The sequence below is a fragment of the Oryzias latipes genome, chromosome 2 (assembly GCF_053564925.1).
Source record: "Oryzias latipes strain Hd-rR chromosome 2, Olatipes_Hd-rR_3.1".
Classification (NCBI taxonomy): Eukaryota; Metazoa; Chordata; class Actinopteri; order Beloniformes; family Adrianichthyidae; genus Oryzias; species Oryzias latipes.
In genome coordinates this window covers 21,581,243-21,604,971 of record NC_136238.1, presented here as the reverse complement: position 1 = coordinate 21,604,971, position 23,729 = coordinate 21,581,243, and the positions used below count along the sequence as shown (strand labels likewise).

Below are 23,729 nucleotides of genomic sequence, written 5' to 3'. Positions count from 1 at the left end.
AGTCTGGATCCAGGCTGCAACGGCAAAGCTTTTCCTCTGATCCATTTGTCTGAAATACTGTGATGGACCAGCAGCTCCACTTCTATCTGGACAATTATTGTCCAACAACCTCCACTGGTCAGGTCAAAGGTAAATAACTGTTATTAAGAGGACTGTGCAGAACATGAACACTGATTCCAAGTCCACAAGTCCTTCACAAAGACCAATGTGGATCTAAGTGATGAAGATCAACCAGGAGGTCAAATGAGTTTCTCAAAGTCCAAACATTAAAGAAGCTCCATGAATGCAGACAGTGAGGTGAAGCTGCTGCTCTGAATTTATGGACCAGACTGGAAAGCTTCACTAAACATGTTCTAAGTGTCTTAGCATTCAAGAAAACTTTAAAGACTGAAGTGAGGCCAAACATGAACCAGAAAGAGACTTTCTTTACGGCTAATGTCTCCCCATGACAACATGGAATTCACCCTTCATTAGAAGACACTGCAAGTTTATTTAAACTTTCTGATTTTTGATCATTTTGAAAGACCTTGTTTCGTGACATCATTAATATTGGAACGGCCACAGTTGAAACCACACCCCTTTTTTATAATATTATAAAGTTAGATGTCGAGGACTGTGAAGATGATGCCAAGACACTGGGATACATTCGTTTCAGACACATGTGCATTGCTGTTGTGCTACCGGGAAATTTGGCTTTGCAAGTTTAGCATGTCATGGACCTTTATGGTTTATGTACAGTGACGTGCTCCCAAATGTTTGAACCTATAAAACTGACACATCCCTCTGGGACCAATAATAACGTAAAGTTGTCATACAACTCATTGGGAAGGCAGTCCTTCATAACTACAAGACCCCAGTTCAACATAGAGCAGAGGTGTGGACTCTGATCACATGACTTGGGCTTGAGTCAGACTTGACAAAACAATAAAAGACTGGCGACTCGACTTGGACTTCACCAGCAGCAACTCCTTACTTGAGCCTTCTGACTCAAAAGGACATACCCCCAAACCCAAAGTTTAAAGAGTATGCTGACACAGACCACAGTCTCCTTGTCTTTGTGTATATGTGCTTAGTATACATTTGCATCTTCTTGTGCTATCGACATTACTAAAGTAAAGTGTCCTTAAATGGTGCAGCTCAGTACGATTTCATGGGTCCATTTCATAAAGGAAATGCTTGAAATACCGGACCGTAACTGTATAGTACCGCTCAGTTAAAACGAGGCTTTATTTACAGTTGCATGGAAATTAGACTTTATGTATGCCTGGGGCCACTGCAGCCATTCCTTATATAACCATGTTGCACAAGGAAAATAGGTAAAAGTTGAAATAGTATAGCAACTATGTGTCACAAGAACAGGCAGACAGCTGGATCCAAATGCAGCAGGTGTATAAGCTCAGTTAAAAGTCTGCAAAGCTACATCAGGGTCAGGCAGGCAGAGGTCATTGACAGGCATGAGATCATCAAAGGAGAGACGGGGTAGTCAAGATCCAGGCGGCAGTCAAACTGAATCAGGGTCAGGACACAGAAGATCAGGTCCAAATATAACCCTCACTAATGAAGGCAGAGTGGCACAAAAAATATTGAATGCATCCAGCATCCAGGAAGTGAGCTCTGGGTTTGCTGGGAGATGAAGTGCTTTCAGTGCTCCGGATACAGCTCCCGCCGGTGACCAGAAGGGGAGACAGAGTTTTGACTTCTGACAGAGCTCCCCTCCTGCAAGCGGCTCCGGAAGCAAAAGGCCCTCCGACGCCGAAGTCGACCAGGAGGCCGGGGTGTTGGCCGGTCCAGCAGGTTCAGGTGGAAGTCATTGATCAGGGAGGGGTCAAGGATGTCATCAGCGCCGACCCAGTGGTGTTCCTCTGAGCAACCTAATCAACCAGATATTGAAGCTGAAACCTACGGCGCCAGGAAACCAGAATCTCCCTGACTAGATAGGCTGCCTCGCTGTCAAAGTTATTTCTGTAAACACAAGATAGTATTAAAAAATAACAGACACCAAGAGCCCAGTAGGATTTCTCATGAGGAGAGCTTAAAACAGACAACCGTTCTACACCTCTACTCCAAGCAGCTCTGACAGCTGCATTTTCATATCATGACTAGACAACTTAATTTCTGATTTTCTCTATTGATTATTTTCACAGTCCTGTTAAAATTTACACTCAGAAAGATGTGTTGATTTTAGAGTCCTTCATCTGCTTTGGCATTTTGGTCAGAGTGGTCAGGGGAAGGAAACAGGTGTTGGAGTTGGTAGGTGTCGCTTTCGTCTTCTTCTTCACCGTCCTCCACATCAGTCAGCAAGCAAGCCATTTTAGACTGTCCAGGTTCGCGGAAGGCCACATCTGTGATCCGTAATTACACCACGAACACACAAAATGCAACAGCATCCACACAGGGTCAGCAAGGCTCCAAAAAACTGCCACAGACAGAAGAATAGATGACACCAGGTTCTTGGACCTGCCAAACACCATCATCCACCGGTCCCCATTTATGTGTCCACTCCAGAGTAAGCCTTCTCATGGACTGCTGTGAACGAAAAGGTAGCCAGTCTTTGTACATTGTAATGTATTTAATTAATTCTGTCAACATTCTGGTTAGGTGTCACAGGAAACTGTAAGTTATGATTGGGATGTTCTCAGAGCCCGCTGCAACTTGGTCGGCCTGCTTGTATTCGTTTGGAACACCTCTGGGGACCCCAATAGCATGGGTGTAGGTGGGATCATCTCCCCACAGTTTGTTTTGTACTGCTCTTTTTCAAGGTCGCCAGGAGTTTCCTGATCTCGAATGTGAATAGCAGACATATGTGAGTCAACAGAAACTCCAACAAATGGCAAGATTTATCAAGGCACAAGTACCACGGTACCACCAGGTGTCAGCTCGGCTTTGTATCAACTGTATGACTTTGAGGACTGATGAACACTGACTGACATTGATGTGACCCATGTCAGACGTGTTTCCTATAACAATAAAACAAGTAAATGTGTTTGCTGCAACATCGGAGCCAAATGTTTTTCTTTACTTTTGGTGATTTGATTGGTGCAAACACTTTGTCTCACAGCGAACATTCAGTTTTCATGGGTAATTTGCTCATCATTTCAACTATACATGGTTCACTTATTCAGCTATTTTGAGAAAAGGCCTGGGACTCATGCTTGCAATCCAGTCAGACTTCATGGGCCTCCGAGCCTGTTCTGTTACCAGTTATGTCGGAACTTATGTCGTTACTCCTGTCACAACAGCATATTTCAAACCAATCGTTACTTCCCGTTCGTTAAGGACTTTCACTTTGTGTCAACGGGCTCATAGTTTACATAGTTTGATGGCATTTCTTTGGAAGGGGCCTCAGTGCTTCATCGTTTTGCTTCAAAATGCTATAAGATATAGATCACGATCACAATTGTCACGGTTACAATTTTTTTTTTTTTATAAACGCTTTCCATGTTGTCTCTGCTCAGTTTAACCCTTGTGTTATCTTAGATGACCCCACCCTTACTTTGACCTGTTCTCCCTACCATGACAAAGGTGGATAAAGGTAAAGATTTCATGTAATCCATGGACAACAGTGAAGATCACAAATCATTGAAGAAAAAAGGTTCAGCGCACTGTCTAGTGGGTCTAGATGACCCAACTCCCAACGTTCAAGTGGCTAGGATAGCACAAGGGATAATCCTGCTTCGTGATCATTATCAGGAACATCAACAAGCAATTCAAGCGTCGCCCAGGCGACAGAAAGGTCAGCCGCAAAATGTGTCACTCTCAAAACCACAGAATGAAATAACACAATAGTGGCAGACAGCCATTGAAACAGCCACCACAGCTCTCACACACAGGCCACATCCTTACAACGAGATCAAGTTTAGTAGAAAAATAGGCAACAGGTCTGAGTTTGTCAGCGCCATTCTTCATTTTTTTCAATCCCAATAAATGGACTGGCGATCAGCCCTAGTAAACATTTCAAAACTTCTTCACATTTCATATTAACATTTGGCAGAACAGAAAGAAAATGTTGGTTTAATCTGATCTTGCTTGATTATCATTCAACAAACTGATCTTCTAACTTCAGCCGCTACGATGCCAAAAACATCAACAGCTGAGGAGTCATAAACGTGTTCTGCAACTTATGGATTCTCTGCTCGCTTTTCTCACTAACGCATATGTTCTATTCACAGACACTCATTTCACCCCACCTGTCATCAGCAACACTTTCAAAATCACAGGATCTTTTTTTACAAAATTTTCATCATTTTTCATGTCAGATTCTCCACCTGACACAGACTGTGACCCTTCCTGGAATCAAACCCTCAACCTGCCTGTAGTCTGAAAAGTGAACACCCATTGTCCACAGTCAGAGAATAGCTGGAGAAAGGTGAGGGCCTTTACTTCCTATTTGACTACATGTCCTCCTTCTATGGAGTCCTATACTGTTCATAATTAAATAAATAAATATTTAATTAAATAAATAAATGTGGCCTCATGAAAATACACAATCAACCAATAAATCTCTTATAAATATATAAAAAGATCATGACATTGTGAAAAACCTGCACACTGATTTTATATAAGCCATTATATTATTCAATATATTTCATTTTGCTTTAAAAACCTGTTCATTATTTTGAAACAGCATTTTAAAATATTCATTTTTAATCATTTGGAATATTATTATAATTCTGTCTTTTTTCAGAAGCTCGTATTTCAAAATCAATATTTTCCAAAGTAGCTTTGTTTTTATTTCATGTTGCTGTTTTTCACAATGGCGTATTTATTTCATGAAGAGCTTTTTCAGGAGAATGGGTCTATCTGTCAATCAAACTAGACAAGGCGGAGACACTTTTGTGATTGGCTACTCCTTTACTCAGACATGAGCAGCAGCACCCTGACTACATCGATCGAAGATGCTTCACCAAACGTGACGGCGCAATGCACACTCCTCAACACTAGGGGGAGTATGCACCTCAACACATTCACAGTGTTACACGAAATTGGGAAGTTTTTGTTCTGAATTTGCGGATAAAAGTGGCTTTGGGCGAGTGTGCATAATTCAGGTGTTTTTGTGGTCGGTTCGGCAATTTTCATCTTCTCATTAACATCTAGTAGTGGTATAAGTTAGGCTGAGTGGTTGTTGGAGTTCGACAAAACTTCTATGAACTGGAGTTCCATGAACGCAACATGCCGCGTGTGGGGTTGGCTACCAGCTAATGTTTTTAGCCTGATAGCCACATGGAGCGGTTGCTTGCGCTTATCTCAGTAAAAATGCATGGATGCACAATGTACATGGAGTGTTAAAAGATCAGGTTTATTTATTTTGAATAGTTCCACATGATAACAATGTTTCCAGGTTTGAGTTCATGAGATCATCCCAGAGAGGCTCTGCTTCAGCTCAGCGCAGTCTTAAATTACTTGTGAATCAGAGCGCCCAGGCAGCGCGAGAGTGTATGTGTGAGCGCAAGTTAAGGGTCTGTTGCCCTGTCCCCTGGAAAAGTAATAGTAAAAAAAAGTTTCCTCCAAAGTACAGAGCCTGGTTCTTGGAGTAAGCCCTGGCTGCAGAACTGCTCAATAAATCCCGGATTTCCGCTGCGTTTTACGACCACGGTCAGAAACGTCATCGCAGGAAAGGTTCAACATTTTGAAGGGAGGGAAAAATAAAATCAGAGGACCTGATTATAATCATTGTCTCATTGAAAATAGAAAAATATAAGGTTCAGGACGCCTCAGCAGGCTTGTTCCGCTTTGCGCAGCTCCTGGTCTGACTCTGTCGGTCCGCCGGCTCGCCGGATGTGAGCTCTGGGTGAATGTCGTAAGAATGAGGAGTGTTTCAACGGGGGACTTATAGACGTGGACGACCGGAGCTCCTCTGTGGTTTGGTCCACACAAACCCTCAAACTACAAAAACAGAGTTGTCCGTCTTTGCCGCAGCAGACAGATAGTTTGTCTCTATTTGATCTCCAATGTCAGCAAGGCCACGCGGATATCACTGAAATATGTCATCTCTCTGACTGGCACACCGCTGAGCGGGTATCGAGGAATAAGAGTCGATTTCCATGGATAAGCCAATGAGCGTTTAGACCCCGCCCACTTTCACTGATTGACAGATAGACCCATTCTCCTGAAAAAGCTCTTCATGAAATAAATAAGCCATTGTGAAAAACAGCAACATGAAATAAAAACAAAGCTACTTTGGAAAATATTGATTTTGAAATACGAGCTTCTGAAAAAAGACAGAATTATAATAATATCCCACATGATTAAAAATGAATATTTTAAAATGCTGTTTTGAAATAATGAACAGGTTTTTAAAGCAAAATGAAATATATTGAATAATATAATGGCTTATATAAAATCAGTGTGCAGGTTTTTCACAATTTCATGATCTTTTTATATATTTATGAGAGATTTATTGGTTGATTGAGTATTTTCATGAGGCCACATTTATTTATTTAATTAAATATTTATTTATTTAATTATGAACAGTATAGGACTCCATATCCTTCAAGATGTGCATCGACCTCCCTCATCTGCCATCTAATGATGTAGCTGAAGGGAGGGGCCTGACTATTTCCTGGAAAAAGTTTGTCTTGTAAATGAGACTGATCATCAGGCCGACTTAGAGAAACAGAGAGTTTGTTTAGGTGCAGCTCAGTAAAATGTCTGGCAGTAAAGCAGAGACATTTTTTTCTTTCCAGGTTTGTTAGAATCAGAACTTTAAATTCAGAAGATCCAGTAATGTAGGCGAGTCAGAGCAGGCAGTTTGTTTCAACTCTGCAGAGAGTTTTGTGCTTGTCTGGCTTCCTCATCGTCTGGATTCCTTTGCTGAAGATTAACTGACAGGTTGTTGCATCACAGCCGACATGTTGAAGTTTGTTGCAGGAGCTCTGATCCCTTAGTGGTCATGGTGGTCGTCTCTTCAAAGCAGAACAGTTTCTGTCAGACTGGGAGCAGAAATGTTAATTTTAGTTCAAACAGATCATCAGCTTTTATGAATTTACCTGCAAACACCAACATTGTTCTGATTTTATGGAGCATTCCTGGTTGTCCATGAAATTTCCCGTCTTTTCTGAACACTTTGTTGACTTAAAGCTCTGCTCTGACCTCTGACCTTTTACTGCTGACAGAAGCATATCTGCCACATCAACAGGACATTCAGACTGTAAGGAAACAGAGTCTGAGCCAAAGCTGAGCCTGAGAGCAGCTCTGACTGAAAGAATGTGGATGTGGATCTTCCAGATCAGGGGTATCGACACTTCTTTGGCACCTGAGCTACTTTTGAGATAACAAGATCCAAAAGATCTACCTCTCTTTCTCCCTCCTTCTATCTATCTATCTATCTATCTATCTATCTATCTATCTATCTATCTATCTATCTATCTATCTATCTATCTATCTATCTATCTATCTATCTATCTATCTATCTATCTATCTATCTATCTATCTATCTATCTATCTATCTATCTATCGTTTTTTCAGGATTAAAATACTGTTTGATGAACATAGTACTATAATCTATTAGAACATAACATTGTTTATGTACTAATAATTCTAAATCTTTACACTAAAACTACACAAATCTATGTGAGCAGAAACTTTTGTATTAACAGATGAGGCGTTTTATTAGAAAAACAGACAGCAGGGACTATTGAATTTTATGCTCTGCTGTAAACTGGATCCATCGGGCAGGACCTGCAGAAGCACACGGGGTGATCCAGGCCTCAATAAACGCTCCAGTGGACCAGATTGGTCTTCTGTCCGGGACTTAACTGCCGTGGGGCAAGTAGTGACTTTCTGATGACAGACAGAATTTGTGCTCAGTGTATTTAAACACACATATGCAGTGACGTTTGTATCAGAGGATGTTCAAGTGGCCGTTCTGCATGTCAATCAAGTCACGTACTTCTCTGTGAGGATTTTGATTATCTGAGAGATATTTTAGAAACATATTTTTTATTTTTTTTGATTATTTATCTTTGCTGGCCTGTAATCTACCCTCATGTCGTTGAGGTTCAAGCGGTTGACCACGATCAACGTAATGAGCACCCCTGGTCCAGATGATCTTTGGGCCTTTTTCTCTGCCGTTGAAAGAGGAGCAGCTTTAGTTTGGCAAAATGTTCTGCAGCAGAACCACATTCCGGAAGGACGTCTTTGTTCGTCAGTAACAGGGTGTGTTTCAACGGCTGCAGATTCTTCACAAGATCAAGATTTCCTGCACTGTCAGCTGCACTATCTTTGCAGCTGACAGTGCAGCTTCAGGACTCATGAGGAGGAGCACATGCACGGCTCTGATGCTGCTGAACGTCTGACTGAGATGATCCACATTCAGAAGAGAGTTTCAGAGTGAAAGACGTGTGGAAGAAGAGAATCCTGAAGGTTTCTGTGCAGACATGAACTCAGTCAGAGAGCGTCTGAATGTTGGAGGATCCAGAAGAAACCAGGAGCTCATGAAGGTGGTTCTGTTGGAGCAGAGAGCAGAACTCTGATCCCAGTTTCAGGAACAATGCAGGCTCATGTTCTGGACTGAAGAGTTCTCCTGAAATGTTCTGTTCAGACTTCTTCAGGATCACATCTGTGTGTGAATGTGGAGGTTTGTCTGAACCAAGCTGCAGCTCACTTTGAAGCTCCTTCTGGCTCACACAGCAACAATGACAAAGACTGAAGCTGCTGTGCTGCCCTCTAGTGGCAAACATGGGATCTGCAGCACACATTTCTGCATTTCTGCCTGATCAGCATGAAGAATTAGGACATTAGGTGTTTAACACAGTTTAGAGACAAGAAATATAGCAGCTACATGAAAAAGAAAGAGCTCAGTCGTGACTTTGAACATGAAGAACATCTAAAGATTGTTGTTGACTGAAAATGAAAAATCTTTATGTTTCTGCTTTGATTCTAAACCACAGTTTAGTCAATGAAGTAGAAGCAATTTCTGTTAAAAAATGTTTCTACTGAAAATGAAACGTTTGCTTGAATGTCCAGACTAGAGTAGAAGAAAATCCCAACAGATCAACTTTATTCTCCAGACTCACTAAAGCAGTTGTTGACAAACTTTTGATCATTAAGTCAGAAACTTCCTGGTTTGCTTGGAAAGACTAACCAGACAGAAAGTTGATCTTTCACTAACAAATCCCTCCTTTATCTTCAGCCTTCACCCTCATACTAAAAATTCTATTGGAGCAGATGCCAAACCACTGAAATAGATCAGTGAAAGCTGATTGGCTGTTGTGCATTAAGGTAAAAATGTGTCTAAATGGTCGAGCTGGTAGAATTGATGTGAGAACTTGGAATACAGAATGTGAGAACTTGCACACCAAAAATCTGCATCTGTGTGTAAAAATCTTCTGCTGTGAACTGACAAATTTCCATTTGCATGTGTTCATTTAGAGTTACAACGTCAAATTTGTGATTACAACTGCTCAAATGTGCTTCTGCGTGTGCTCCAATCTGCTGGATAAAATCACAAGTGCGCTACAACTGCGCTCTGAATTCTGACACATTCCTTGCAAGAAACTGTGTCCAATAATGAACCTAGGGGGGAGGGAGGGTTAGTGGATGGGGGAGTCAACCAATCAGAGGGCAGGACTCATGACAAGTTCATGCATATATACGAAATGAAATAAATTAATAATCAAAGAGCATATAAACATGATGGAATCCCTGATCACCTACACAAAACCCTCTCATTTACTCATTAAAATCGATTTAAAACTATACGTAAGGTTAATCACTGGTTGCATTCTTACAAATTTAAATCAGTTTTTATTTGCATAAAATGGCAAAACTTTAAAATAGAGCTAAAACTAAACTTAAAAATGTTGTGTTTTTACATCAAAATTGGGGCGTTGCCTTTTAATTAAAAGCTTTAAAAGGGTCCTCCTTTGTGTGTTTCAACAGCTAAAAGTAGTGTTTGACCCCCTCTTCAGCCATTTATGGGAAGGTAGGGTTTGATGTCCCGTCCATCCATCATATCAACATGAACATACCTGAAAACTGACTTTATTACTTAAATCCACACTTACTTAAAACCACAGCTGATTCCTCATGACAATGTCAGAAGAAACACAAACGTCAGCTGACAGGAAGGATTACATCAAAAACTACGGTAAGTATATGCTGACAAAGTTCAGAGAATCTCTCAATACGAGAAGTTAGAAGCAGAAGATTCCCCAACCCTCCAAGTTAGAATGACAAGATGGTCTGCAGTTCTCCATCAGTCCACCGGGGGAGCTGCAGCACAATAACTGTCCACTTGATGCTGAGAGAGACAGTGGAGCTGATCTCAGATCAGTTCCTGCTGCAGCTCTGACATTCATCTCCACTTCCTCTGATTCCTCCATCACTCTGCTCTCCACCTCCCAGGAACACCGTCCAGTGATAACGCCTCCCCTAAATCATTTTAAAAGAGAAAAGAGCTGCACCCTTCCACCTGTGAGATTTGTTAAAAGAAGTGATGAGGGAGCAGCAGAAAGAGCAGCAGGAGCTTCAGTCCTGTTCAGAGCAGCAGCTTCCTGTCATCTTCACCTGTTGGAGCTTCTGCTGCTCTGATTGGCTGACTGTTGTCCTTAAGCCTGTCATCATTCTCCTCAGAGCTTCACTGAGAAGCTGCAGCTTCACAGGAAACTCTGCATCTTTGCTCTCAGACTAACTTTAGGACCAAACATCTGGAAGCAGCTGGACTGACTCCAACCCTCTACTGACCTCAGAGTCTGCAGTTTGGAGTTTGGACTCTCCACCAGATCCTGGAGCTGCTGAACATCTGAAGACTGAAGGTTGTTGTCTGTCAGGTCCAGTTCTGTCAGGTGGGACGGGTTGGACTTCAGAGCTGAGACCAAAGCAGCACAGCTGGTCTTTGACACAATGCAGATCCTCAACCTGAATTCAGCACAAAGTCTGAAAATCTCTTGGATCTTTATGTAACTGCAAAGTGAACCAGGCTCTTCTTGCTGTATGCTCTGCAAACTGATTTTTTGTTAACAACCTCATACATTTTATTATTGAACTAAATACAGGAACTCGCACTAAGTTTGATTGACAGATCTTTTGGCCCTCCCATTACAATTTGATTGGTTGGATTGGCAGATCAATCCAACCAATGGATTGTGTGCATCTTCTTGTGCCGAAGATGCACACACATAAAGATGCTCACACAAAGAGACAGAGAGACCGTGGCGTGGTGTATGTCAACATGCTTCTTAATTTTTGGATGTTGGAGAAACTAGCAAGTCTTTTCAGAGTCAGAGGGCTAAAGTCCGGGTCAAGTCACAAATTTTTGCGGTTGAAGTCCAAGTCGAGTCTAAAGTCGTAAAATTCATGAGTCTGACTTGAGTCCAAGTCATGTCGCTTGAAGCCATACATCTGAATAATGGCCACAGAAACAAACTGTTGTTTCACTAACAATGAAGAATAAATCTTATTGATTCTTGAAATCTTGAAAAAAATTGTTTTGCTTTTTTTAAACAGGGAAGTTGGACTTTGGTCAGTAACAATCCAATCCAAATTGTGTCATGATTCATTTCCACCCTGCTTTTTTTTCTAATCTAATTTTCCTCACCTGTGCTGGGTGATTATACTAATTTTTCATTGTTCAACAGTATTTAAGATTTTCAGTTTCACTTCTACACTTTGAGTTCATTGAGTCAGTTTACAGTCCAGCAATTCCTAGTTTATGTCTTCCAGCGTTTCATACTCACGATTTTTGTTCTGGTTCTGGATTTCCTCGCCTCATTACACCACGTATAGGTCCCTCCTCCACGACGTTCCTCACTGGTCAGGGGATTTCCAGCCCCACCTTTTGACTGTTTAGGAATTCCCTGCTGATCCAGAGATGTCATCTGCTCTGTGCTGTGCCTCGCCTAATTATTCATCAGCCTCAAGGAAATCCTCAGCACTCACCTGTGCATGTGGCATCAAAACTAACTTCCTCCAAACTCACAATAAACACAATAACTTTGTCCTGCCTGCGTTTCTGCTTTGGTTTTCCTTCCAAACTCCTAACAAATGGCACTACAGTAAAAGGGGGCAGGCAACAGACTGGCGATTTGTTCACGTTGTACCTCGTCTTTGCCCAATAGTATCTGGGTTGGAAGCAGCAATCCTGTGACAGTGAAAGAGTCAGTGGCTTCTGAAGATGAATAGATAGATGTAAAATTGCAGTGTTTATTTTATATTTAAGATATGTTTAAAAAATTATCTAATGGACAACTATAAATATGCAAAAGGCTAGATGTCTACAGGCAGATGTGTAGGAGACCTATATATGCAGAACTCTATTGGTAGACATCTGAGTAAAAAAGACAGAGATGTCTGTGATGTCCAGTACACATCTGCAATTGATGTATATTAGTTATCCAACAGACATCTAATGTCCAACGGAAATAAACTACCCAAATGGCATGCCGCAAGGCATGATGGGATGTCGACACACTTAGCTGTGGGAAACGTCATCAGCCTGAGATCTACACAGCAGTGTGCACACTACCTCTATGAATCCATGTCTACCAAATACATAATGTATATCTATGATGTAAACATTGAAATAACCAATATTTGGATATCTAATAGATATGTCCGCACTAGTGGGAGCCTTCAACCTGAAGTTGGTCAGCATGCAGCAAAAGAACATCAGTCTCATGTTTGTAGTTTAGTGTCAACACAACTTTGTCATCATATTGACCTGAACACAACTGAACCACACAATCTGTGTGGTTGTCTGGAGAGTCCAGACCCAGTCTGCAGTCTGGACTCTCCAGACAACCACACAGATTAAGAAATCCTGAATCCTGCAGGTTCCTGTTCCAGCTCAGGTCCAGTTCTGTCAGATTGGATGGGTTATTCTTCAGAGCTGAGACCAGAACTTCACAGCTCATCTCTGATAAGTCGCTGTCCTTTAACCTGAAAGCAGATAGAAACGTGTGTGAAGTGGGTAAGATGTGTTCAGGTGTTCAATGTGCATCTCAGCATCTCTGTGTATGAATGTGTGTGAAAAAAGTCCAAATGCAGAGTTCTGATGGTTCTGCTGTCAGTAAAGACTGTAAAGTGGGCTCTTCTAAACTCAACTCCACTGCCAGAAATGACTTCCGGACTTCAGCTGACTCCAACATGAAGCTGACTTTTCAAGTTAAACGCTGTCAGAGAAATGTCTCAGACACAAGAACTGTGATGTAGTGGATAATGTTGTTTTATCAAGGAAAGTATAGAAAAGCTCGCTTCTAGCATTGTCTGTTTTTGTAGAGTGTATAGAGTTGGATAGTTCCTTCCACTTTGTGTATCATCGAGCTAAAAAGTTTAACTGTGATCTCTTATTGCTTAGTGCAAGAACCACCAGTTAAAGTTCACTGATGGAAGCCCAGAGCAAGAGGCCTTTAAGATCTTGACAAAAGTGCTCAGGTAAAAAGATGGCATTGAGTTAACCTCTCTTTAGCCCAGATTGAAGACTTTGATTGAAGCAACCACCGACAACCAGTGCAGAGATCTGAACAATGACGTGACCTTAGATGAAATCAAACAGACAGCAGGTTTTGGATGATCTGTAGATGCCTGATTGTGGTAGCTTGTTGCAGGAATCAAACTCAGAGATGAAAAGTGTCTGAATAAAGAGATGGGTGAACAAACAGTGGGATCTGAGCTCTCTGCTATAGAATGAATGGACCTATATCTGTGAACCTATTAATTTAAAGGTCAAAAATTCTTTTTCATTCTTTCACTGTGACTGTTGTGTTTGTGGAAAGGTTCCAACACTTACTGCTGCACACATGAAGCTTGAGATCTCTTGAGATCTCTCTTACCAAGCAGCCATCTCTAAACCGCCAGCACTAGAAGACACCAAAAGATGTAACCCTCTTGTATAGATACCTCTCCGGGGACCTCTGAGGCTCTGCGTTGTGTTTGTGATGTTATGATAAAAGGAAGTGTCGCACGGAGAACACAAGCATCAGAAACAACAGTTGGTTCAAAGATTACAGTCGAGGCGAGGACCAGGTAGAACAAAGCAGGTATTTATTTTGTTTCCAGAAGCACTCAGGTTCACAAATATCCAGCCCTCCAGTAATGCTCAGCCGCAACCTTGTAGCTGTTTTGCTTTAGTACAACACTGACAATAACAAACTGAGCAGCATCATACAGAAGATTCTACATTAATAAATCAAAAAAATATTAAATGCAACTTAAAATGGCTCTTAGTTTACCCAATTCCCACTAAAATTGTACTAAACACACCATTAAACATTTGCGTATCTTCAAAGGTTTTGTCTCAAATATAAAAAGGGCCAAACTGCGCTACAATATCAAATCATTCAAAGTCTTAAAAAGAAAAAAAAAGAATTTCTGCACATTCAATAATCAATAATGTGCCTTCCTCTAATAAAGTTACTCTATCAATGTGGCAACTTCAGGTTGCTTTGGAGTTCATTAGAACATTGGGGGTTGACCCCTGGAGTTTTTAAACTTCAAAAACGTGTTTTAAATTATTCACATTTTTGAAGGCTTCTCTCCTTTGTGAGTGCTCATGTGTTTTTGGAGATTGGATATTTGATTAAAACTTTTGTTACATTCTTTACAAAAGAAAGGCTTTTCTCCTGTGTGAGTTCTCATGTGTGTTTTGAGATTTGATATTTGATTAAAAGATTTATTACATTTTTCACAAGAAAAGGGCTTTTCATCTGTGTGGGTTCTCATGTGTTTTTGGAGATTAGATATTTGATTAAAACTTCTTTTACATTTTTCACAAGAAAAGGGCTTTTCTCCTGTGTGGGTTATCATGTGTTTTTGAAGATTAGATATTTGATTAAAACTTCTTTTACATTCTTTACAAGAAAAGGGCTTTTCTCCTGTGTGAGTTCTCATGTGTTTTTGGAGATTAGATATTTGATTAAAACTTTTGTTGCATTCTTTACAAGTAAAAGGCCTTTCTCCTGTGTGTGTTCTCATGTGTGTTATGAGATTAGATATTTGATTAAAGCTTTTTTTACATTCTTCACATGAAAAAGGCTGTTCTCGTGTGTGAGTTCTCATGTGTATTCTAAGACCAGATATTTGATTAAAACTTGTATTACATTCTTTACAAGTGAAGGGCTTCTCGCCTGTGTGAGTTCTCATGTGTGTTTTGAGATTAGATTTCCGAGTAAAACTTTTTTCACATTCTGTACAAGGAAATCGCTTATCTTCTGCATGGATTCTTATGTGTATTTCGAACAGAGATATGTTACAAAAGCTTTTACCACATTCTTTGCAGATATAACATTTTTCATCAGATCCAGTTCCCATATAGTCAGACGGATTACTAGTTATTCTGGAGTTTTTGCCAGACCTGATAGAGGAAAGTCTCTCTTCTTTTGGAGATCGTTTACGTTTCTTAACCAAGGCTGATTTGTTAGGATTTATTCTAACATCAAAGTCACACTGACTTTCTGACATGTGAGAGCTGTCCGCACTTTGGACATGACTTCTGTCTCTTCTCTTCCTCTGATCTCTGTTCTGTGGGTCTGTCTCTTCATCTGTAGTTGATGTTGATTCTTCGTGTTGGTTTACTTCTTCATCCTGACAATCAGTTAGTTCACTGTCCTCCTCTTCCTCATAAGTAGGAATCTCCATTAAGGTATCAGTCTCCTGCTTCAGATCAAGCTCCTCATACTGACCGATGAAGGGTTCCTCTGGCTCCTCTTTCATCTCTGAAGGTTCTTGTTCCTCTGGCTCCTCTTTCATCTCTGAAGGTTCTTGTTCCTCTGGCTCCTCTTTATAATGTAGAGGTTCTGGTTCCTCCTGCTCTTCATAATGTGGAGGTTCTCGATCATCCTGTTCCACTCTGAAGTTCCTTTGCAGGTTGCAGAGATCCTCCTCTTTAATCACCCAATGCTTGGGGAGGACTGAGGAAACACAAGAAGAGGTCCTTTTATATGTTATGATGACTTGGTTTATTGTTATGCACCAATAAAAATTGAATAGTTTCAGTCAGAATGTGCATAATTCAAATTTTAATTATTTTAATTTAAAGAATGTAATTCCTTAGTTTTAAAACCAAATCAAATAAACACTTTTAAAAAGATTACTCACAACCTGTGACTGCTTATTTACTTCAGGAGCCCCTGAAGGACCATTGTAATGCAAACTAACTTGTAAGACCATCTATAAAGTGCTTTTTTGTTTAATAAGTTGCTTCTTTTTTATTTTTTTAGCACAGCAGCACATGATGACCTTGTTCAAATTTCCCGCCCCTTTCACTTAAAGCGGCTGGGGGACAAACTGTTAATCAAATGTTTAAGTTTGGGCCAGCGGGCACCACATACTTTACTAAGGCATCTGATTGCTGAGTTTATTACTTATGTAACTGCCAAAAAGGAAAAAAAATAAACAATGAAAAAAAAATAAACGGACTAATAGAATGACTGTGTAGTAGCAGTCTGCCATTTTATTGAGGTCTACTGGAGTTTGGCTTCTTGGTATGGAAGCGATTGTATAGCATAAATAAAAAAAAGAAAAGATGCTTTTTCATTTTCAAAATGAAGCTGCATTTTTTGACTCAAAATTAAAAAGCAATCCACCAAAATGCTTTTTTCATTTCCTTCCTCAACACAGCTTATTCTGTCACTTAATAAAAAATTAAAATGAAAATGGTATTTGACATTTCATTTTCAAAATGTTCTCTGCTAAACATGTAGCAAAATTCATTTAGAAATGTCTAATTTGACAATTAAGAGGGATTAATAGAAATGCTTTTTAATTTTCAAAATGTAACTGCTTTAAATGACTCAAAATTAAAATGAAAAAGCAATATTTCAAAATGCTTTTTCATTTTATACTTAACGCTTATGTGTGTCATGAATAAAATGAAAATGCAGAGGGGAGGGGATTGCATTTGCATTTTCAACAGAATACAACAATGTTTTGTGTCTTTTCAACTGCAAGTTACAGAAGAGACTCTTCCAGGACAGGCTGTTGGTGGACTGCATTTTTGCATTTTCAAGATAAAACCGTTGAAGTGAACATACTGATGGCATGGAGCTGAAGCTCAGTCATACTGACCTTCTGACATGTGAGAGCTCTCCACACTTTGGACTCTTCTCTTCCTCTGATCTCTGTTTTGTGTGTCTGTCTCTTCATCTGTAGTTGATGTTGAATCTTCATCTTGGTTTACTTCTTGTTGGCTTCCTTCTTCACACTCACCATCAGTTACATTAAAGCTCTGCTGGTTGTTTAGATCTGCTTCACTGTTCTTATCCTCCTCATAAGTAGGAATCTCCATCAAGGTATCAGTCTCCTGCTTCAGATCCAGCTGACCTTCATCCTGAATGATGAAGAATTCTTCTGGTTCTGGTTCATCTGGTTCCTCTTTGATCTGTGGAGGTTCTGGATCATGCAGTTCCACTCTAATCTGTTCTGGTTCCTCCTGCTCCACGCTCAAGTTCCTCTGCTGGTTGCAGAGATCTTCCTCTTCTGTCATCCAATGCTGGGGGAGGGCTGCAGGAACCAAACACAACAAGGAGACCTTTATACAATTACAGGATTTTGGGTTTTGTCAAGCACCAATAAACTCAGTGATCATTTAAGAAAACACCTGAGAAGTACGGAAGCCCAGAAGGGACAAATTAGAAATACATATATTGAAAATATGATCACAAGTGTCATTAAATAGGTCAATATGTAATTAAAATTCCATGTTAAATGAATTACATAGGTTACATGTATAAGTTATTCTAATATTATTTATTCTATTCTACTTCTCCATTTGACACTGACACAGTTTAAAGGCTTGAAACTTTGTTCTTCTATTTTGTTCTTCTGGTTCTAGAGAAGGAAAGTCCTAATTTCACTGGTGACAGAAACAAACACACAGTAGTGTCTGATTAGGCCACGTCAATGAACACTCATTGGATCATGTGGGACACACTTTACTGGCATCTGCACTTATGGCGCACAGTCGAGACTTGAAGACCATTGGGTGTAGTTCCACCAGCACAAGCAGCTGTTCCAGATGCCACTTTTGTACTTTGGAATCTGTACACAAGTGGCATCTGGACATTTGTGGACAGATGTACACAACCGGACACTCTGGACAGTCCACCTGACAGGCTGTAGGTAATGACAAAGTCCTGAGTGTTTCCTCTGTTGTGAGCAGCTGAGAGACATTTTTGAAATCTGTGCTCAGAAAATTGAAAAACTCAAGAGTCTCTGTTTTTTGGAAGAATTGTTTTTTCCACCTTTTATTTTAAAGCACTATAGAAATAAAGTGCTAAAGAATCTAAATTGAACAAAGTAAAAGAAAAAAACAGCACTTTATTTCCTACATTATACTTCTTATGGTTATCTTGTTATCTTATTGGTTGAGGCACATCCATTCTTTTTTTCTTATACTGAAAAAGGTTTGTTGTAAAAAAAAGACAATGTTGAATGTTCCCTTTAGGCTATTAGGAACATGTATATTGTAATTTACCAAAATAAAAGCACTATGAATTTGTTTGAGTAAAAGCAACTTGTATATTAAATACTTTTGTGGTGCTTTACCAAAGTGATCATTAAATAAAGTAAACGTTACTATTTTATTACAATGTGAGGCATATTAACATTAAGATGAGTTTTTTTTCCAAGTCATACTTCTTCCACTTTCGGCTTCTCCCATCAGGGGTCGCCACAGCGAACAAGTCGCATGGTAAATTTGGCAATGTTTTACGCCGGATGCCCTTCCTGACGCAACCTTCTCAAACCGGGCTTGGAACTGGCAGAGGTAGAGGAGGGAACATGGAGCAGCCCGGAGTCGAACCCTGGTTTCACGGATGGAAGGCGCCGCAAACCAGCACGAGCTAAACTGGCTCCCTTTTTTCCAAGTCATACTACCACGTACAAATTCGCAATACGTATCGCATCATGGGACGCGTATCAGGATTATATGGTATCGTCGTGCCGATACACACCCCTAGCAGATTCTAGCAGAGATACGAGCAGCATTTGAGATCGAGAAGTCTAGAATTGCTATAGCTTCAACAGGTATGTCTGCTAGAGGTACACACATGAAACACGTGACTCAAGTGTTATCAAAGATAAGTGCAAGAAATTGAATACAAAAAATGAGTACAGCTACCAGCCCTGTAAAGAAAATAATCATATATTAACAGGCTGAATGTTCATATTGACCCTCAATAATAATAAATTAAACATATAATGTAAATGAATTAAAATACAACATTGTGCAAATCCATGATTTTAAAAGATAAACCCCCCTTTAATAGTGATTGCCTAATTTTAGGTCTATTTAGCCATTTTATTTGTTTATTTGGTCTGACATAAAAGATCTATAATTTCTCAATTCATTATCAAATTGTGTCTCTGGGCCTTCAGAAAACTGTGAGCCTCAAAAAGCAAAGGTTTCTCTCCTTTGCTGAAGTGAACATACCTATAGAGTGAAGCTGAAGCTGTGGTTTCCACGCTATGTCCAGCAGTCTGCGCTGACGACAGAGCTCCTGCTCGTACTGGACGATGGTTCCTTCACAGAGTCTGAAGATTTCTTCAGCAGCAGCAGCTAGTCGCTCGCTGATCAACTCTCTCAGAGACTGAAGGGAAGACATGGTTCCTGCTCCGATCTTCAGCTCCAACTCCCACAAACACCGCGGTCCTCTTCACTGCAGCTCCGATCAGCTGCTAGTCTCAATCACAGCAATCCACGTTGTCTTTTGGTTCAACACTTCTTCACTCATTTACGAGACTTTGGAAAATGCTGAGAGTTCCCACACGAACCACGTATCGTCATTTCTGTCCAAAAACCTCACAAACTTCCCAACAAAACTTCCCACCGTCGTCTTGATACAAGCTAGCGCTACTAGCCTTCTAACAAGCTAAAGCTGCTAGCGCCTCGTGCTCCTTACTTCCGGGTCACTGTTGGAACTTCTTTCAAAACAAGAAATATATAGCCAGAGGAGACACGCCCGCTTGGGAAGCCTGGCCAATAGTGGCGGAGGGCGACGCCATCTTGGTGAGGTCATTGGCGTCCACATGAGAATGCTTTCTGTAGACTTATCTGGCATCAAAGTAGCTTTAATGAAAATTTTACATATATATATATATATAAAAATGTAAAGGATTGAAATCCTAACTAATAGGGGTACAAATATTAAGCTTGCTCTGGTCGACTAACAGTATTGCAGGTCCCTGCCCACACCTGTCAGTCCCTTTAACTCCTGTGCCTTCGTTTGGAAGGTGTGTGTTCTGTCACCCTGGCCTAACTCTAAAACCTTTTGGTAGTGAATGGGTGTAGTAAGACAGGCTTTAGAACTTGATCCCTGTCAGTCAGCTGAAGCGTCGTTCTGCAATGCACTTGAAGCTCACTTGCACAGATCCTGCCTTTACAACAACCAGCCAGAGTGATGGAGTGCCCCTAACCCAGAACAATCTTCAAAAATTAAAATATATATATATGTAGAGTATATATATATATATATGTAGACTATATATAAATATATATATATATACGTTCCAAAAATTACCCGTGATAAGCAAAATCCGTGAAGTAGAAACCTTTATTTTTTTCTTACAATTATTATCCAATTAAATACTCTATTATACATTGAAAAGAAAGAACATACCATTTTACAGGCTCAACTATTTGTTTCACAAATTAATGTACTTTAGAAACGTTTTTTTTCAACAAATAACTTCTGTACTGTCAAATAATAATTTAAATCATTGATGTGAACAGAAGGCTTCAAATTGCGGAGATTAGCTCGCCCACCGCGACCCGAGTAATTGGATTAAACGGAAGAAAATTTAAAATTGTTATGAAAAAAATACAAAGTACAGTCAGACAAATAGTAACTCAGGTGTATTTCACTGCTCTACAGACTGAGCCGCTGCATCCTGACTCCGCTCTGCAGTGTTTTCTTCTTTTGAAGCCCGCGGTGCACGTGTGTTTGTTCGGGGGAAGAGCATAGTGATACGCAGTTGTTGTCACTCTTTTTACTATGGGTTTTAGAGAAACTCAAAATTGCAAGAGAATTTGCACATACGTAATGTAAATTTGGCAAGCTGTTTTACGTACCTGTTCACTTTAAACTGCAACATTATTGATGCACAGGTAGAGAAGAAGCGGAGTGACTTTTTAGCCAATCAGAATGCAGAACACAATGCAAGATGCAAATCCGTGAAGTAGCGAAACCGTGAAAAGTAAACCGCGTTACAGCAAGGGATCACTGTACCTGAGATTACATCTTCAGTGATGTCATCAACATCTTGGGATGTGGATGCTGCTCCACCTCCAATGCCCAATTACCTTTTGATTGTTCCTGCATAGCCTCATCCGTGCTCCAGTTCCTGACCGTTTACCTCGCCTTTGCTCCCGCTCCTACACCTGGCTGTTAATCCTGCCTCTGGCTCGTCTCTGCTCTGTACCTGACCGAGTACCTTGTCTATGATTCTGCTCCTACACCTGGCTGTGGTTCCTGTCTCCGGCTCGACTCGCGCCTTTGACTGTCCTCCCAACCACAGCTGGATGAAGCTCGTCTGCTGGACTTTTATATATGTAGTTGTAGATTTAGATAAGTTAATTCTTCTCTATGAGTTCTGGTAAATCGCCTGTCCGTCCTGGGGGAGGATCCCTCCTTCATGTGGGCACCCCTGAGGTTTCTTCGTTTTTTCCGGAATCCGTTTTTTTTTGGGAGTTTTTCCTTACCGCGAAAGGGGGTCTAAGGGCAGGGATGCCAGTATAGCTTAGTCAGTTTGTTAGTTCATTTTAGTATTTTCCTATTGAACTCTTTGTATTCGTGATCCTTTTGAGTTCATGTTTCACTTCGAAGCCCATCGAGACGACTGTTGTTGTGATTTTGGGCTATACAAATAAAATTGAATTGAATTGAATAGCCAAAAAGGAATGCATGACATTTTTATCAATAGAAGCTATTTAATGCCAAAAGACTTGACTTACTGTTTCTTTATAATTGCAAATTACTATTCAGCCATTAACCTTGCAGCCATTAACTATGCAGCAGTTGACCTTTCACTGTATTGTTTTCGCTGCATTGTTTTCATTGCAGGTGCAGTTACTCCTCATCACTAAGGAATGTTGTTGAACATGTTACGTGAGGAGAGAAGAAGAAACTGTAGGCTGAGGAAGAACTGTGCAAAACATCATCATTATGTAAAACCAAGACTGGCAAATAAGACTGCCAAATATAAGAAATAAATGTAGCAATTTATAAATAATAGATGTCAACAACAAATTCTGTTTGAATGGAAACAAGCATTTGTACACGTCTTTATCTATTATTTTGTATGTTCATAACTTTAAACTTAGTACATTTATTTTGTTTGTCATTTATAAATGAGAACCTTTATTTGTATTTGGCAGTTTTGATTCTCCATATTTCATGGCAATGCAAGATTTTAAGACACACTCATTGTTGAAAAAGTCAGACTACCTGACTGTCTATAACAGAGTAACAGCAGTTTTTTTAATGACATAAACTGGAAAAAGCAGAACACACTAAATATGTATTAGCAAAACAATTAAACAATGTGATAACGTGAGTTAAAACATTTATCATCCACTTAACCATTATCATTATTTACTTTTCTCTGCTCTCCGTTTTGGAAGATTATTGCAGAACATATTTCACTTTTCTTTTTGCAAATAAGTGTTCATTTGAATTTCTGTTGTAATTTTCGTTTGATTTTTATTTTTGTTTGTTTCACTGCTGATCGATCAAACGGGTGTTCGTGTAGGCTGTTAATTGTAAGACTTGCTTTGTGAAGTCTTCATGTTATTTATGAGAGGCAGTATTGTCATTTTCACTTTCACGTGTTTCTTCCATCTGCCCACGGTGTCGTCGTTTCTCATTTCACCCGTTTTTGTGCGTACGCCTGGGTCAGAGCTTGCGTGAAGGACCGCACATGTTCCCGTCAAGTTTGCTTTTTATAAATATCAATAATTGCGTAGAGAGTGGCGTACGCCTTCTTTTGTGCGTACCCAACATTTATAAATGAGGCCCCTGGTCATGACATCTTCAGGGCCAAACTGGTAATCCCAGTTCTCCTTCTTTTCTTTTTTTGAAATCTGGACTCATTGTGTAATTCTCTTTAACTCAGAGGAAGATTTTCTGAGCTAAAGTGTCTTAACAGGGTTCTGTCTAATTTAGCTTTGCTTTTGGAAAAGTCCTTAATATCTCTTGTCCAAGTTTTCATGAATCAGCAACTTTGTTTTCTTGAATTTTCATCCTCTGCAAAGTATCTGCAGGGGGTTTAAACTTACTTTGTTCATTTTATCTTGTGTCAGATTCTTTCAAATGTGGTCAAGATTTTCCTATTGAAGTTTTTCTTTTATTTTTTTTTTACCCATAACTCAAAGTGAATCTTCTATTCTTAATGAAAATTTTACTTTGCATTGCGATGATGTCATTTGAAAATGGATTCAATAATTTAGGATTGAAGATGCAGAAAAAAAAAATTCTTACATTTTTTAAATCAAAGCTTTAAATCAAAGCAAAATCTATTGGATTTCAAATTGTCAGTTGTTTTTTTTGGTTCCATAATTTAAATGAAAATTAATTTTCCAACCGTCAGTTCAATCTGCATTTCTGCCATTTATTTGGAAAATGTATTTAGTAAACAATTATTCATGAAGACAAATTACATTTCAATTCCTCATCTGTTTGAACTTCATTTGAAAGTCCTTTCAGATCTATTGCATTTTAATTTACCTTCATGTTTTTGGGTCAAAATCCAAGAGGAACTGCTAAACAGTGAAAATGTAATTTGTCCGTCTGTCATCA

The 23,729-nt window shown here is 39.8% G+C and overlaps 2 protein-coding genes across 9 annotated transcripts in view; both read right to left on the bottom strand.

Annotated features, from left to right (window-relative positions):
• The window catches only part of LOC105355350 (NACHT, LRR and PYD domains-containing protein 12-like), a 249,628-nt gene that overhangs the window by 59,587 nt on the left and 166,312 nt on the right, over positions 1-23,729 (bottom strand). The gene's annotated exons all lie outside the window — the stretch shown is intronic.
• On the bottom strand, positions 13,959-19,865 carry LOC111948628 (uncharacterized). 2 transcript variants are annotated; one of them, XM_078936313.1, is made up of 4 exons: positions 19,367-19,865; positions 17,002-17,436; positions 15,693-15,845; positions 13,959-15,656 (listed from the first exon to the last, which is right to left on the bottom strand). In XM_078936313.1, exons 1-4 carry the CDS (start codon positions 19,536-19,538, stop codon positions 14,452-14,454), a joined length of 1,965 nt encoding a protein of 654 aa, XP_078792439.1. In that variant the 5' UTR covers positions 19,539-19,865; the 3' UTR covers positions 13,959-14,451. The 2 variants fall into 2 exon arrangements, with proteins under 2 accessions (XP_078792439.1, XP_023818128.1); XM_023962360.2 differs by having other exon boundaries at positions 13,959-15,845.

Bases quoted from the DNA above. Each gene is read 5' to 3' on its own strand.
- LOC111948628 (XM_023962360.2), bottom strand. From the start codon at position 19,538: ATGTCTTCCCTTCAGTCTCTGAGAGAGTTGATCAGCGAGCGACTAGCT. The intron at 17,437-19,366 runs GTATGTTCACTT...TGGTTCCTGCAG, and splicing joins GCTTCAGCTTCACTCTATAG to CCCTCCCCCAGCATTGGATG. The intron at 15,846-17,001 runs GTCAGTATGACT...GTGTTTCCTCAG, and splicing joins GAGCTCTCACATGTCAGAAG to TCCTCCCCAAGCATTGGGTG.